The sequence below is a fragment of the Medicago sativa genome, chromosome 8 (genome assembly GCF_051527215.1).
Source record: "Medicago sativa cultivar Bolivia chromosome 8, Bolivia_mono, whole genome shotgun sequence".
Taxonomy (NCBI): domain Eukaryota; kingdom Viridiplantae; phylum Streptophyta; class Magnoliopsida; order Fabales; family Fabaceae; genus Medicago; species Medicago sativa.
The window spans coordinates 32,345,246-32,356,901 of record NC_140756.1 but is presented as its reverse complement, the minus strand read 5'-3'; the positions used below and the strand labels follow the sequence as shown (position 1 = coordinate 32,356,901).

Genomic DNA, 11,656 nt, shown 5'->3' with positions numbered 1-11,656 from the left:
TATATAATATATTCATATTTTATTTAATTAAGATAATACATAAATACATATATACTATTGGTGTCAATGTCTGATAGGTATCCTATCGCCATCAGAATACGTCCTTTATAAGCTAATTCAGTTTGACTGTTCTTTGATTTACCAGCAGTCTTTGATAGAAATAATTTATTAATCTGTAGTTAGTTGATTAATATATTCTCACATCTGAATTTTCAACACATGCGAGCCATTAAATATACAAAAAAACAGAAAAATATTTACTTCCCTTAGTAAAATACAAGAAAAAAACTAATCATAAGTTTCTGCTACCCAACATACACTACAGAACACAGAACAAATACAGAAATTATGATTTGTACTACAAGATTTCTAAACTTCATTCTCCTTCATTTTTTCCTCTTCATGATCATAACAACTGCACAATCACCATTTTACTTGTACAGTATTTGCCAGAATTCAACAGAAAAAATACTCAACACTTCGTACCAATCCAATGTTAACAACTTTCTGTCATGGACAACATCGGATTCTGCCAAAGGAACTGCATCTAACCACAACATCATAGGTAGCAACAACAGCAATGATCATGACAATGTTTATGGGTTATACGGTTGTCGGGGTGACATCACAGGAAGTTTCTGCCAATTCTGTATCCACACTGCTGTTAGAGAAATCGCTCAACGTTGTCCTAACAGTGTTTCGGCTTTGATATGGTATGATGTATGCGTCATGGGTTACACTAACCAGAATACCTCAGGAAAAGTTATTGTAACACCGTCATGGAATGTAACCAGATCCAGAAACGTTAAGGACTCAACAGAACTTGGGAAAGCTGAGAATAACATGATGAGTTTGATACGCAAAGTGAGTACAGAATCCAGTCCCGTTTGGGCAACGGATGAGTTCATTTGGAGTGACACTGAGAAAAGGTATGGTTTGGTGCAGTGTAATAGAGACCTTAGTAAGGATGGGTGCAAACAGTGTCTAGAGGCTATGTTGGGTTTAGTTCCTCAGTGTTGTGGAACAAAGGTAGCATGGGCAGTTATGTCTCCTAGCTGTGGGCTTAAGATTGATGATTATATGTTCTACCAATTGCAAACAGGATCTCCTCCTATGCCGAATAGATTTAACATTGCTTCATTCTCCGTGTTGGATATCAACCCAAGACCTTTGTAAGTTGAAAAAGATCTCTTATCATCTCATCCAAGTACTTGTGAGTATATTCATATTTTATTTAATCTTACTTAATAAAAATCTTAACCAGTCTGATTAGCTAAAATGGTTGCCCTAGCGCGCCAACTGAAGCTCAATTGTGTGAATTACTTGGTTTAATAAGATTACTTGCTGCTACATAAACGTAGCTCTAGGTGATATCATGTTGCAAATGTCAAGGTTGGCTGCTCTAGGTGATATCATGTTAGCAAATGTCAAGGTTGGCTGCTCTAGGTGACAAGGATAGTAACTACTCCATATAGGGTGGCTTGAATATAGGGTGGCTTAAGCTATGAGGATAGCATTTAATTCCAAACATTTAATGCATGTTTCTTACTGAATAATGGTGAAGCTCAATCGTTTTCTGGCCAAGATATCTCATGATTGTTGCATTATAAATACGTATCCACTGTCCTCCTGTAAGATCACAGTTTTCTGACAGTACCTTAAGCACAACAAAAACTCTTAAACTTTCTTTGTTAAGACTTGCAGAAATGGCATCCAAAGGTTAATCCTGGTTTAACATACTTAGTTTTTTTTATCATACTTAGTTTTTTTTTTCACTATATCTCTATTTTTATCAACTGAATTGGTGCTCTAATGCAATTGAAATCTTGGACACATCAGATTGAAAGTAGATAAAAATACCTTCTCTTATTGGTTTAACAGGTTTGTTGATTATTGTGTTTAATTTACTATGTACATATATGCAATCGTTTCTATTTCTAGAAGAAAACTTGCAAAAAAAACCTTATCTTCAATTTTGTTTTTGATTCTGCCATTGACACACTAACATATCAAATTGATGATTGTGACAATTCTATTATTTTTTTTAAAGCATTGTGACAATTCTATACCAGCGAACCTGTCAAAACTGTGAACTTAGTATATGGAGTTTGACAACTCTAAAGGTACTGACATTGGCTTATCACAAGAGTTGCATTATTTTGTTGAATTTTGGTTGCACTAGTAAGCATCGATTTTTTTTTTGGATAATGATAAATATTGTTTTCTATGTTGGTTGATTATGCAATGTTGTCTCCTTTTTTTTGACTTGATACTATCATACTTTCTGCTAAGAAAGAGCGACATTGCCTATCATGAGAGTTTCTTGATTTTGGTGAAATTTGGTTGAAGCATATATATTTTTTGGTTAATGATGATTATTTTATTTTTTTCTGTTTGTTGATTATGCAAATGATGTCTTCATTTTTTTTAACTTGATAGTAAGGTGATTTGTTATATTAAGTAAAGTAATATAGTAACATGCTTTCGATAGAACAGATTTGATTAACCTTCTCAACCTTTTGTCTTTATACTATTAGCTGTTGCATGACATCACCATTCTTCTCCTATATAAATGACCAATCTCTCTTAGATTGTGCCCTGCCTTTGAAGCTTTTAGATTTGGTTTGAAGCTTTGGCCTAGGTATTGATTGGCTTCATCAAACTTCGAATATGTAGAGTTTGGATAATTTTATCATGATTGCCAAGGATAAGAAGCAGCTGATGCCCTCATCCAGCTGAAAGGATGAGAATATGGTGGCAGAACCAGTTTTGACTCCAACTAGCAAAGGATTGGGCAAGAGAAGTATGTGGAAGGTGATATTGATATTGCTGAAGGTGATGCATCAACCACTAAGGAACCAAGGATTCAGACCATTAAGGTTGAAGACTCAAATTGATATTGTTGTGCAAGATTCTGGCGGCATGTGATGTTTTAATGATTGTGTTTTGATGTTTTCTGCTTAGGTTCCTTTAGACTCAAGTTACTGTTTTCATCTGATTTGTTGTTTTCTGAGTCAACATGCCTTATACGGTGTGTAATTTTGGCTATTTTAATTAACGACTGTTTTGCATTGCCTTATGGATTAGCAATGTGGTATGTCTTTTAAATTAATCTTATCAATATTTTTGTTATTGTAAACTATACCAGTTATTTTGATAAAATTAGACACGGGATTGTTTATATTACTGCCAACTTAGGATATGTATTTAGAGCCATTAAAACACCTCTCTTATTGATCAATATATTGAACTATAATCTTTCTTGAAAATTTGATTTAATAGAACAGTACCAAACTGAAAAAAATGGATGCGCTTTCACTGATTACCTTCTGACATGAATTCATTCTAAAACTACTCGCCTAATCATATATTAAGCTTATATGTGCACAAATAATTTATAGGATTAAAATACATCAAGCTACATTAGGCGCTAATCATATATTAGCAACATAAAAGATGGCAAATGCAAAGTCTATTTTATAAACATGTTAAACTGATATACTACCAGATGATTTATAGTACTCCATTTTGTAAGAAATATGTTAAACTCATTGACAGCCTTATGATATCTGGCAGACTTGAAATAAACCCACATGCAGAAAGATAGCAAATGCAGAGTGTATTTTAGAAACATGTTAAACTGGATATACTACCAGATGATTTTTCGTCCTGGGTCATGTGAGGTTGATTTTTTAATCGATCAAAGCTCCATCATGGCAATAAGTATCATGGAAAGAATTAACGGTTTTTCAATTGCTCTATAAATCCAACTATCACAAATTTATTTATGATGATTACTTGCTTAATTGTTCCAACTTACTAATATAGGTTGTCATCTACATTTACTATCTCTGTCTTTAGAATAACAACTTCATTTATGACTTTTAGTTCCTTAATGCATCCAAATAACTATAGGGCTATGATAGGTCTTATACTCAATGAAACCTACTCAATCATATCACCTCCAATGACACATGTAATCATTGTCATAGGTTTTGTGCTCAAGGTACTCCTACATCTACTGTATGTGACATTCTAAATGTAAAGAATTTTTTTAAAATGTACTACTTTAATTTTCTAATGAATTGTTTGACTTCTTATAAAATTCATGTATGTCGCATTGATCAAGATATATAATATTCTAAAATGATTTATTTTTCAAATTGCTTGAATTGATCAATAATCTATAACAGACCCGCGCGATAGCGTGGGTCAAGAGTCTAGTTAAGATAATACATAAATACATATTATTTAATTATAATAAATACATAAATACATATATACTATTGGTGTCAATGTCTAGTAGGTATCCTATCGCCATCAGAAACGTCCTTTATAGGCTTATTCAATTTGACCGTTCTTTGATTATCCTTCAGACCTTGATAGAAATAATTAATTAATCCATAGTTAGTTGACTAATATATTCTCACATCTGAATTTTCAACACATGTGAGGCATTAAATATACAAAAAATCAGAAAAATATTCACTTCCCTTAATAAAATACAAGAAAAAAACTAATCAAAAGTTTCTGCTACCCAACAGCATGTGATGAAACACATAACAAAATAAAGAAATTGTTATGTCCATTAAAATTCTTAGAACTCAACCATGAAAACGTCAAAACACAAAATGACTTGTACGACAAGGTTGCTAAGCTTCATTCTCCTTCGTTTCTTCCTCTTCATGATCCTAACAACTGCACAATCACCATTTTACTTGTACAGTATTTGCCAGAATTCAACAGAAAAAATACTTAACACTTCGTACCAATCCAACGTTAATAGCCTTCTCTCATGGATAAACTCAGATTCTGACTTAGGCACAATATCTAATCACAACATCATAGGTAGCAACAACAGCAATGATCATGACAATGTTTATGGGTTATACGGTTGTCGGGGTGACATCACAGGAAGTTTCTGCCGATTCTGTATCAACACTGCTGTTAGAGAAATCGCTCAACGTTGTCCTAACAGTGTTTCGGCTTTGATATGGTATGATGTATGCGTCATGGGTTACACTAACCAGAATACCTCAGGAAAAGTTATTGTAACACCGTCATGGAATGTAACTGGATCCAGAAATGTTAAGGACTCAACAGAACTTGGGAAAGCTGAGAATAACATGATGAGTTTGATACGCAAAGTGACTACAGAATCCAGTCCCGTTTGGGCAACGGGCGAGTTCATTTGGAGTGACACCGAAAAAAGATATGGTTTGGTGCAGTGTAATAGAGACCTTAGTAAGGAAGGGTGCAAACAGTGTCTAGAGGCTATGTTGGATTTAGTTCCTCGGTGTTGTGGAACGAAGGTAGCGTGGGCAGTTATGTCTCCTAGCTGTGGGCTTAAGATTGATGATTATATGTTCTACCAATTGCAAACAGGATCTCCTCCTATGCCGAATCCAGGTAACATTAATGGTTGGCTTGTTAGTTTGAAGGCTTAATTGCAGTTTTAGCCCTCTAACTTTCCCAAAGTTGTGATTTTGGCCCCCTAAGAAAAAAACTGCAAAGCCGCCCCCTAAGTTTTGTAACTGTAGCAGTTTTGGCCCCCCAAGGCAAAAAAAAATAAAAAATGACATGTGGCACCTCACTTAGGGTGCCACGTCAGCGTAGATCGAGTCAAAATTGGCCTTGGGGGCCAAAACTGCCACAGTTGCAAAACATAGGGGGCGGTTTTGTAGTTTTTCTTCTTAGGGGGCCAAAATCGCAACTTTTGAAAAGTTAGGGGGCTAAAACTGCAATTAAGCCTAGTTTGAATTGCATAGAACTTCAAAATATTAATTTTGTGAGCATGTTTAATCACAAAAGATAAGTTAAGGGAACATATTTGATGATTGCAATTAGAACTTTCTTTATAAACGTTGTCTCTTGAATTGATTGCAGAGATCTCAACAAAGACTTTTGAGGTATCTGCAATCGCGATAAACTTTCCCAGTGGTTTAGTGACTCTTCTTGTCTATTGAAACTTCGAAAAGAAAATATTCTTTTTCATGACAAACTTCCAATACAAATAAAGGATATAAACAAGAACTTCGTCTATTATTTCATATCATGATTCAAGAGGTCAAGCAGGAACCACATGGGAAGGTCTACTATTTGAGCAACAAGAAAAATGTAAATAACATTTTCAACAAACAATGAACTTGCTAGACAGGTTAACCACTTTTTCAATAATTGTTTAATAGTAAGCCTAAATATTGATGCATTGGAAATATTCGGAATCTGTAGTATATTATATGAAATTAATTCGGCCTAAATATTGAGAAAACAAGATGCATCTTTTTCATATATGATAATGTTGCAGGCAAGCAGGAAGGTGCAAGTAAAACTAAAACCTTGATCATCATCTTAGTAAGTATAACGGTGGCAGTAGCTCTACTGAGCTGTTGTGTCTACTATTACTGGAGAAAGAATAGGTTAAGTAAAGGTAATTATTACAAGTTACACGACTTTGTCTAATTTTCACAAGTAAATTAGTCTTGCACCAATGGTAACCCCACCATTGAAAGTTCTCTAAGTTAATTTATCAAAATTACCTATGACGATGAGTCTCTATTCAAACTTCCTAGTTTCCTTGCTAGGTGGTATGCTGTTGAGGACCATTACTTGTATATCTTTCCGTAATCAGGTTCAAAGACAGGATTCATTCAATGGAGAACTTCCTACAATCTCTTTAAATGTAATTCAACAAAGTACCGATGACTTTTCAGAGTCATTTAAATTAGGAGAAGGTGGATTTGGCCCTGTTTACAAGGTATGAATAAATATCTAGAAGCCCAGAATTTCACTTGTACGTTTGGTTTCTAACTTTGACTCGTTCGTTTTCTATTTTCCTTCATTTTTATCAGGGTACATTACCAGATGGCACAGAAGTTGCTGTCAAAAGGCTTTCGGAAATGTCGAGTCAAGGTTCAGAGGAGTTCAAGAATGAAGTAATATTCATAGCTAAACTGCAACATAGAAACCTTGTGAAACTCTTGGGTTACTGCATTGAGGGAGATGAAAAAATACTAGTATATGAGTACATGCCGAATTCAAGCCTTGACTTTCACCTTTTCAGTATGCTTAAACAAATCTTATTCTCCCCATTTACTTTAATCATCATATTCTTTTACTTGCTCCAATTTAGTTCTAGTAAATAAAAAATGATTTGGAGTTTGGGATTATATACAAAATTTAAAAAGAAAAAAAACGAATAATCCCTTGATTTTTCCTGTAAAACAACTATGAAGAAAAAAGTTAATGATAGTTTCTGTTAGTGTTGTTATCATCATTAGCACGAATATGATGTTTCTCTACTTGACAGATAAGGAAAAACATAAGCATCTAGATTGGAAATTACGACTAAGCATTATCAATGGAATTGCAAGAGGACTGCTATACCTTCATGAGGATTCTCGACTTAGAGTAATCCACAGAGATCTGAAAGCGAGCAATGTTCTTCTGGATGATGAAATGAATCCAAAAATATCAGATTTTGGATTGGCAAGAACATTTGATAAAGACCAATGTCAGACAAAAACAAAAAGAGTTTTTGGCACCTAGTAAGTGTTATTATTGGACACTATTTTCAAACAAATATTAGAAAATTTCACATGATTTTTCACAACTGATGGTGTTCTGTTGATTTTATATAGTGGATACATGGCTCCAGAATACGCTATGGCTGGGTTATTTTCAGTGAAATCCGATGTTTTCAGCTTTGGAGTTCTTGTGTTAGAAATAATTTATGGAAAAAGAAATGGCGACTTCTTTCTTTCAGAACATATGCAAAGTCTTCTATTATATGTGAGTTTTCCTTATCACATCTCATCAAAAAATTGATATTAGACTGAGAAAGAAATATGTAATGACCTAAGTATTTCAAAATCTATGATGGAATTAATATATTTTTAAATTTTCGAACAAAATGTTCAACTCAAGTGTCTAAATATCCATATTTTTATGCAGACTTGGAAACTTTGGTGTGAGGGGAAAAGTTTGGAATTAATCGATCCATTTCACCAAAAGACATACATTGAAAGTGAAGTCTTGAAGTGTATACACATTGGTTTACTTTGTGTACAAGAATATGCAGCAGATCGACCAACGATGTCGACCGTTGTTTGCATGCTAGGGAGTGACACAGTAGACCTTCCGAAACCCACGCAACCAGCATTTTCAGTTGGCAGAAAGTCCAAGAATGAAGATCAAATTTCAAAAAATTCTAAGGATAATTCTGTTGATGAAGAAACCATAACTATTGTTTCACCTAGATAGTTGACATTATGGTTCATTTTGTGCTAGATTCTGAAATGTTCGAGTTCTTGTAACCTCAACGGATGGAACTCAAATCCCATATGGGACCATTGTGAAATGGCTGGCTATTGGGGCTACCCCAATTTACTCGAAGGGTGTTGAAACACTTGTTCAATTCTCGGTTGAGATGGAAATATATGTCCGATGTGTTATTAGTTTGTCAATGAATAATTCTCTAACATAAAGAGAATTCTTTAAATATGGTTACAAAACATGTTTTTTATCCATCAAAGTCTTCAAGTAATAAGGCTCTGATTCCAATTCTTATTTATCTATTTCAAGCATAACATTTCTGTATGTTGACTACTAACAACAAAACTCAAGGTTATGATTATCCAGTTCCCAAACATCTTAAGTTTGATTGCTATTTGTACATTAAAAACTCATATTTGTAGCCTTTAATTATTCTCTCATTTAAAGTTAAGTCACTAAAATCCTATGGAATTAACATGTAACCCATAAAGGAAGCAATTCAATTCACTTCATGTATGTCATATCTATCAATCTATCAATATCAACAAAGCCTCTAATCTTCATAGTCCTTCCAAGCAACAAGTAAACCAAAATATTCGAATAAAGTTTCGAAACAATCTCATTTCTCTTATTTGATAGGTGTATTAAAATAGCCTGAGAATAACTGAGGCAAAACAAAAAGTAGTTTCATATATCCAACTCGTCAACTAAATTTGAAACAAGAACTAAGGAAAAGAAACACTGTTTTTCAGTGTGGAGGGGTGAGAATCTAAAATGTGATTAAAAGTACCCTATGAATCAGATGCTATAAATAAAAACCACATGGCAGTTGCAAGTATTGTAAGTCCTAAGTATTATAAGGTTAATTGCCAAAGGTTAAAAACAAAGTATAACGCCTACAAAAACAGATATCAAACTAAAATTTCAGAAAACAGGTTATCCAAAAGCTTAACGAAAGTACAGAAGAGAGTAGCAAACAAATCACCATGTTCAACCACGACATCTGCTAAGAATACGATAAACATGCTTCTCTTTATGCAGTACCCCGGAACCTGGAAACGGTACTGACCTTGTGACCTGAGATAGATAAAAGTAAAACAAATAACCAGATAAGCTGTCGCGAGATCCACACTCGCAAGAAACACGCATTCAAGTGTGATAAAAAACACCTTCCAAAGCTAAAACCACCCAGAAACATGAGAAGTAGAATTTGATATCTGTTAAGTTTAAATCATATAATAGAAAATGGAAGAGTTATTAATCTTGATTAGATATTTAGAAAATCAAACATTGTTATGCATATTCACACTTTATTTTAATAACCTCGAAGTTCAATCAAAAATTGAGTCTTTTTTTTTTTTATATGGCAAAAGAAAGCATTAAAATTCAAGAGAGGGCTTGAACCCTTATACAGCCAGAGTGCAGAAATTACACAAAAGAAAGAGAGACAAGTAGTAGCCATAACAGGCCAACTATCAAAACATAACCTATGCTAGCAAAAACAAAGAGCAATCACAAAGGCAATGAGAAAACCAAGAACACTGAATATACTCCCCAAATACTTGGTGATGTCTTTGGGAACCTCCTTTTTAGAACGAGTTTGAATGCCATTTGTGTTTGTACCGTTAGATCGTTGCAGCCTATTCTTCTTTTTCCTGCTGAAAACCTTTTACACAGGAGCAAAAGAAGACAATTGAAAACAAGAGGAAATCGCATACTAGTCGTGCTACTTCCATCTTTAATTTCAAAAATCACATACACCAGCTGCAATAAACAATCTTGATTTTGGTGAAGTTTCAAACTATTTGCTGCACTCTTCATTGAACCACTTTGGAGAAACCCTTTTGGGCACGGGTTCTCATTCCTGCAGAGTTGAAACTAGCAGGCTGCTCTTTGTATATAGGCTTTTTCTGTTTCTTGTTGCATAAAGAAGTGTTGGGAGATACTAGAGAAGTATCTGAACCAACATTCCTACCCTCCAAGCCTTGAACCAGAGCATCATCTCCTAAGTCACCCCAATGATTTTTAAGGATAGAGACACTCTTGTCGATAGCATCATTAGATTTACAAGGAGGAGCTTCAACAACACAGTAAATTGGCCTTTTATCAATGGTCGTAAAGAGAGGAGAACTAGTTATAGGCTCAGCAAAAGCTTTCACAGAAATGTCTGGAGCTTGATTATGTGGAAGTGCCTGTTTACTCTTGTTTATCTCTGCATTTGAGACAGACGTGTTGCAAACTGCAGTAGAGCTAGTTGCCATGTTGTCAGCACTTATATGGCTTGCAGCAGTAGTGACTTCTGATTCAAACAAGCAATGAGGCCAGTCCTCCTCAACACTCTAGCACTCTAGCAAATAACCCACAAAGTCTAGACTTAGTAGCATCATCTATTGTGAGAGGAGTTCCAATACCTGAAGCAATTTCGTACAAGGTTTTCCATCTCCAATATTCCTGGGAAAGATTCTTCAAACGAATCCACCCTTGAGCATGAGTTTGGACCTGATTCTGCATCTTAAAGTCCATTGTCCAACAGAAGAAACGTAACAACTCTGGTTTGAGATTCACCAAATGTAATGACCAGACTTGCGCATATCTTCAATCGAGTTGAACTTGAATTCCTAGAAACCTTTGCCTAGAGGAACAACGGACCAATTGTTGATTTCTTTCCAAGCTGCTCCAAGCTTCTCAAGCATAATTTTTGTGGTGATTGGAGCATCACCCTTGTTCAAGGTCAATCAACCATGAAGGTTGCATTTGCATTCCTCCAACCCAGCTTCATACTCATCTTGTGAAATGCGAACACTAATCGCTTCAATTTTGCCACCGGAAGTTACTCCGGCGAGGCCGTTATGGCTCCCGGTAGTGAGTTAAACGGAGAACATCTGAGAGAAGCGACCAATGGAAAAAGGTATCATTGATTAAGTTGTTATATTCATACTCCTATCTAAGTATTTATATCGTTTTCGGCTTAATCAAAAATTGAGAACAAGCTAATTCAAACAATAAGCGTGGTTAACATTTGTGCCGAAGAAGATGTTTTGGCATTGTGGAACTGTTTCCATGTACAGAAAAATTCCTGAAAAAGTAAAACGCAATAGACTAAGAGCATTTTTATTGGGCTGAATTAAAGTGGATAAACTAAGTAGTTTTATGGGGTCAAAAAGCCAAATAAGACTTAAGGAATTTATAGTTAATCTAAAAGTAGTTTTTACTTTAATGGTGGTTGTTTATAAGGAACTCAAACTTGCAGCAGATCGATCAACCATGTCCACCGTTGTTCGTATGCTAGGGAGTGATACAGTAGATCTTCCACAACCCAATCAGTTGTTCAATTATTGGTTGAGCTGAAAACATATGTCTGATGTGTTATTAATTTGTAAAT

At 34.7% G+C, this 11,656-nt stretch overlaps 2 protein-coding genes and 1 long non-coding RNA gene across 4 annotated transcripts; all 3 read left to right on the top strand.

Annotated features, from left to right (window-relative positions):
* The first annotated feature begins 258 nt into the window (after positions 1-258).
* On the top strand, positions 259-1,207 carry LOC146898505 (cysteine-rich receptor-like protein kinase 25). The gene has a single exon (XM_085735897.1). It carries the CDS (start codon positions 349-351, stop codon positions 1,174-1,176), a length of 828 nt encoding a protein of 275 aa, XP_085592023.1. The 5' UTR covers positions 259-348; the 3' UTR covers positions 1,177-1,207.
* A 340-nt stretch (positions 1,208-1,547) lies between these two features.
* Positions 1,548-3,183, top strand: LOC146898504 (uncharacterized). The gene is made up of 3 exons (XR_015022952.1): positions 1,548-1,719; positions 2,051-2,123; positions 2,677-3,183. It is a non-coding gene; the product is annotated as an uncharacterized LOC146898504 (long non-coding RNA).
* Positions 3,184-4,445: 1,262 nt separating this feature from the next.
* On the top strand, positions 4,446-8,598 carry LOC146898503 (cysteine-rich receptor-like protein kinase 25). Of its 2 annotated transcripts, none has more exons than XM_085735892.1 (7): positions 4,446-5,409; positions 6,308-6,430; positions 6,585-6,757; positions 6,852-7,062; positions 7,310-7,547; positions 7,641-7,791; positions 7,954-8,598. In XM_085735892.1, exons 1-7 carry the CDS (start codon positions 4,611-4,613, stop codon positions 8,260-8,262), a joined length of 2,004 nt encoding a protein of 667 aa, XP_085592018.1. In that variant the 5' UTR covers positions 4,446-4,610; the 3' UTR covers positions 8,263-8,598. The 2 variants fall into 2 exon arrangements, with proteins under 2 accessions (XP_085592018.1, XP_085592016.1); XM_085735890.1 differs by having other exon boundaries at positions 4,487-5,409; positions 6,573-6,757.
* The last annotated feature ends 3,058 nt before the right edge of the window (positions 8,599-11,656 follow it).

Bases quoted from the DNA above. Each gene is read 5' to 3' on its own strand.
- LOC146898503 (XM_085735890.1), top strand. From the start codon at position 4,611: ATGAAAACGTCAAAACACAAAATGACTTGTACGACAAGGTTGCTAAGC. The intron at 6,758-6,851 runs GTATGAATAAAT...CATTTTTATCAG, and splicing joins GATTTGGCCCTGTTTACAAG to GGTACATTACCAGATGGCAC. The intron at 7,792-7,953 runs GTGAGTTTTCCT...ATTTTTATGCAG, and splicing joins TGCAAAGTCTTCTATTATAT to ACTTGGAAACTTTGGTGTGA.
- LOC146898505 (XM_085735897.1), top strand. From the start codon at position 349: ATGATTTGTACTACAAGATTTCTAAACTTCATTCTCCTTCATTTTTTC.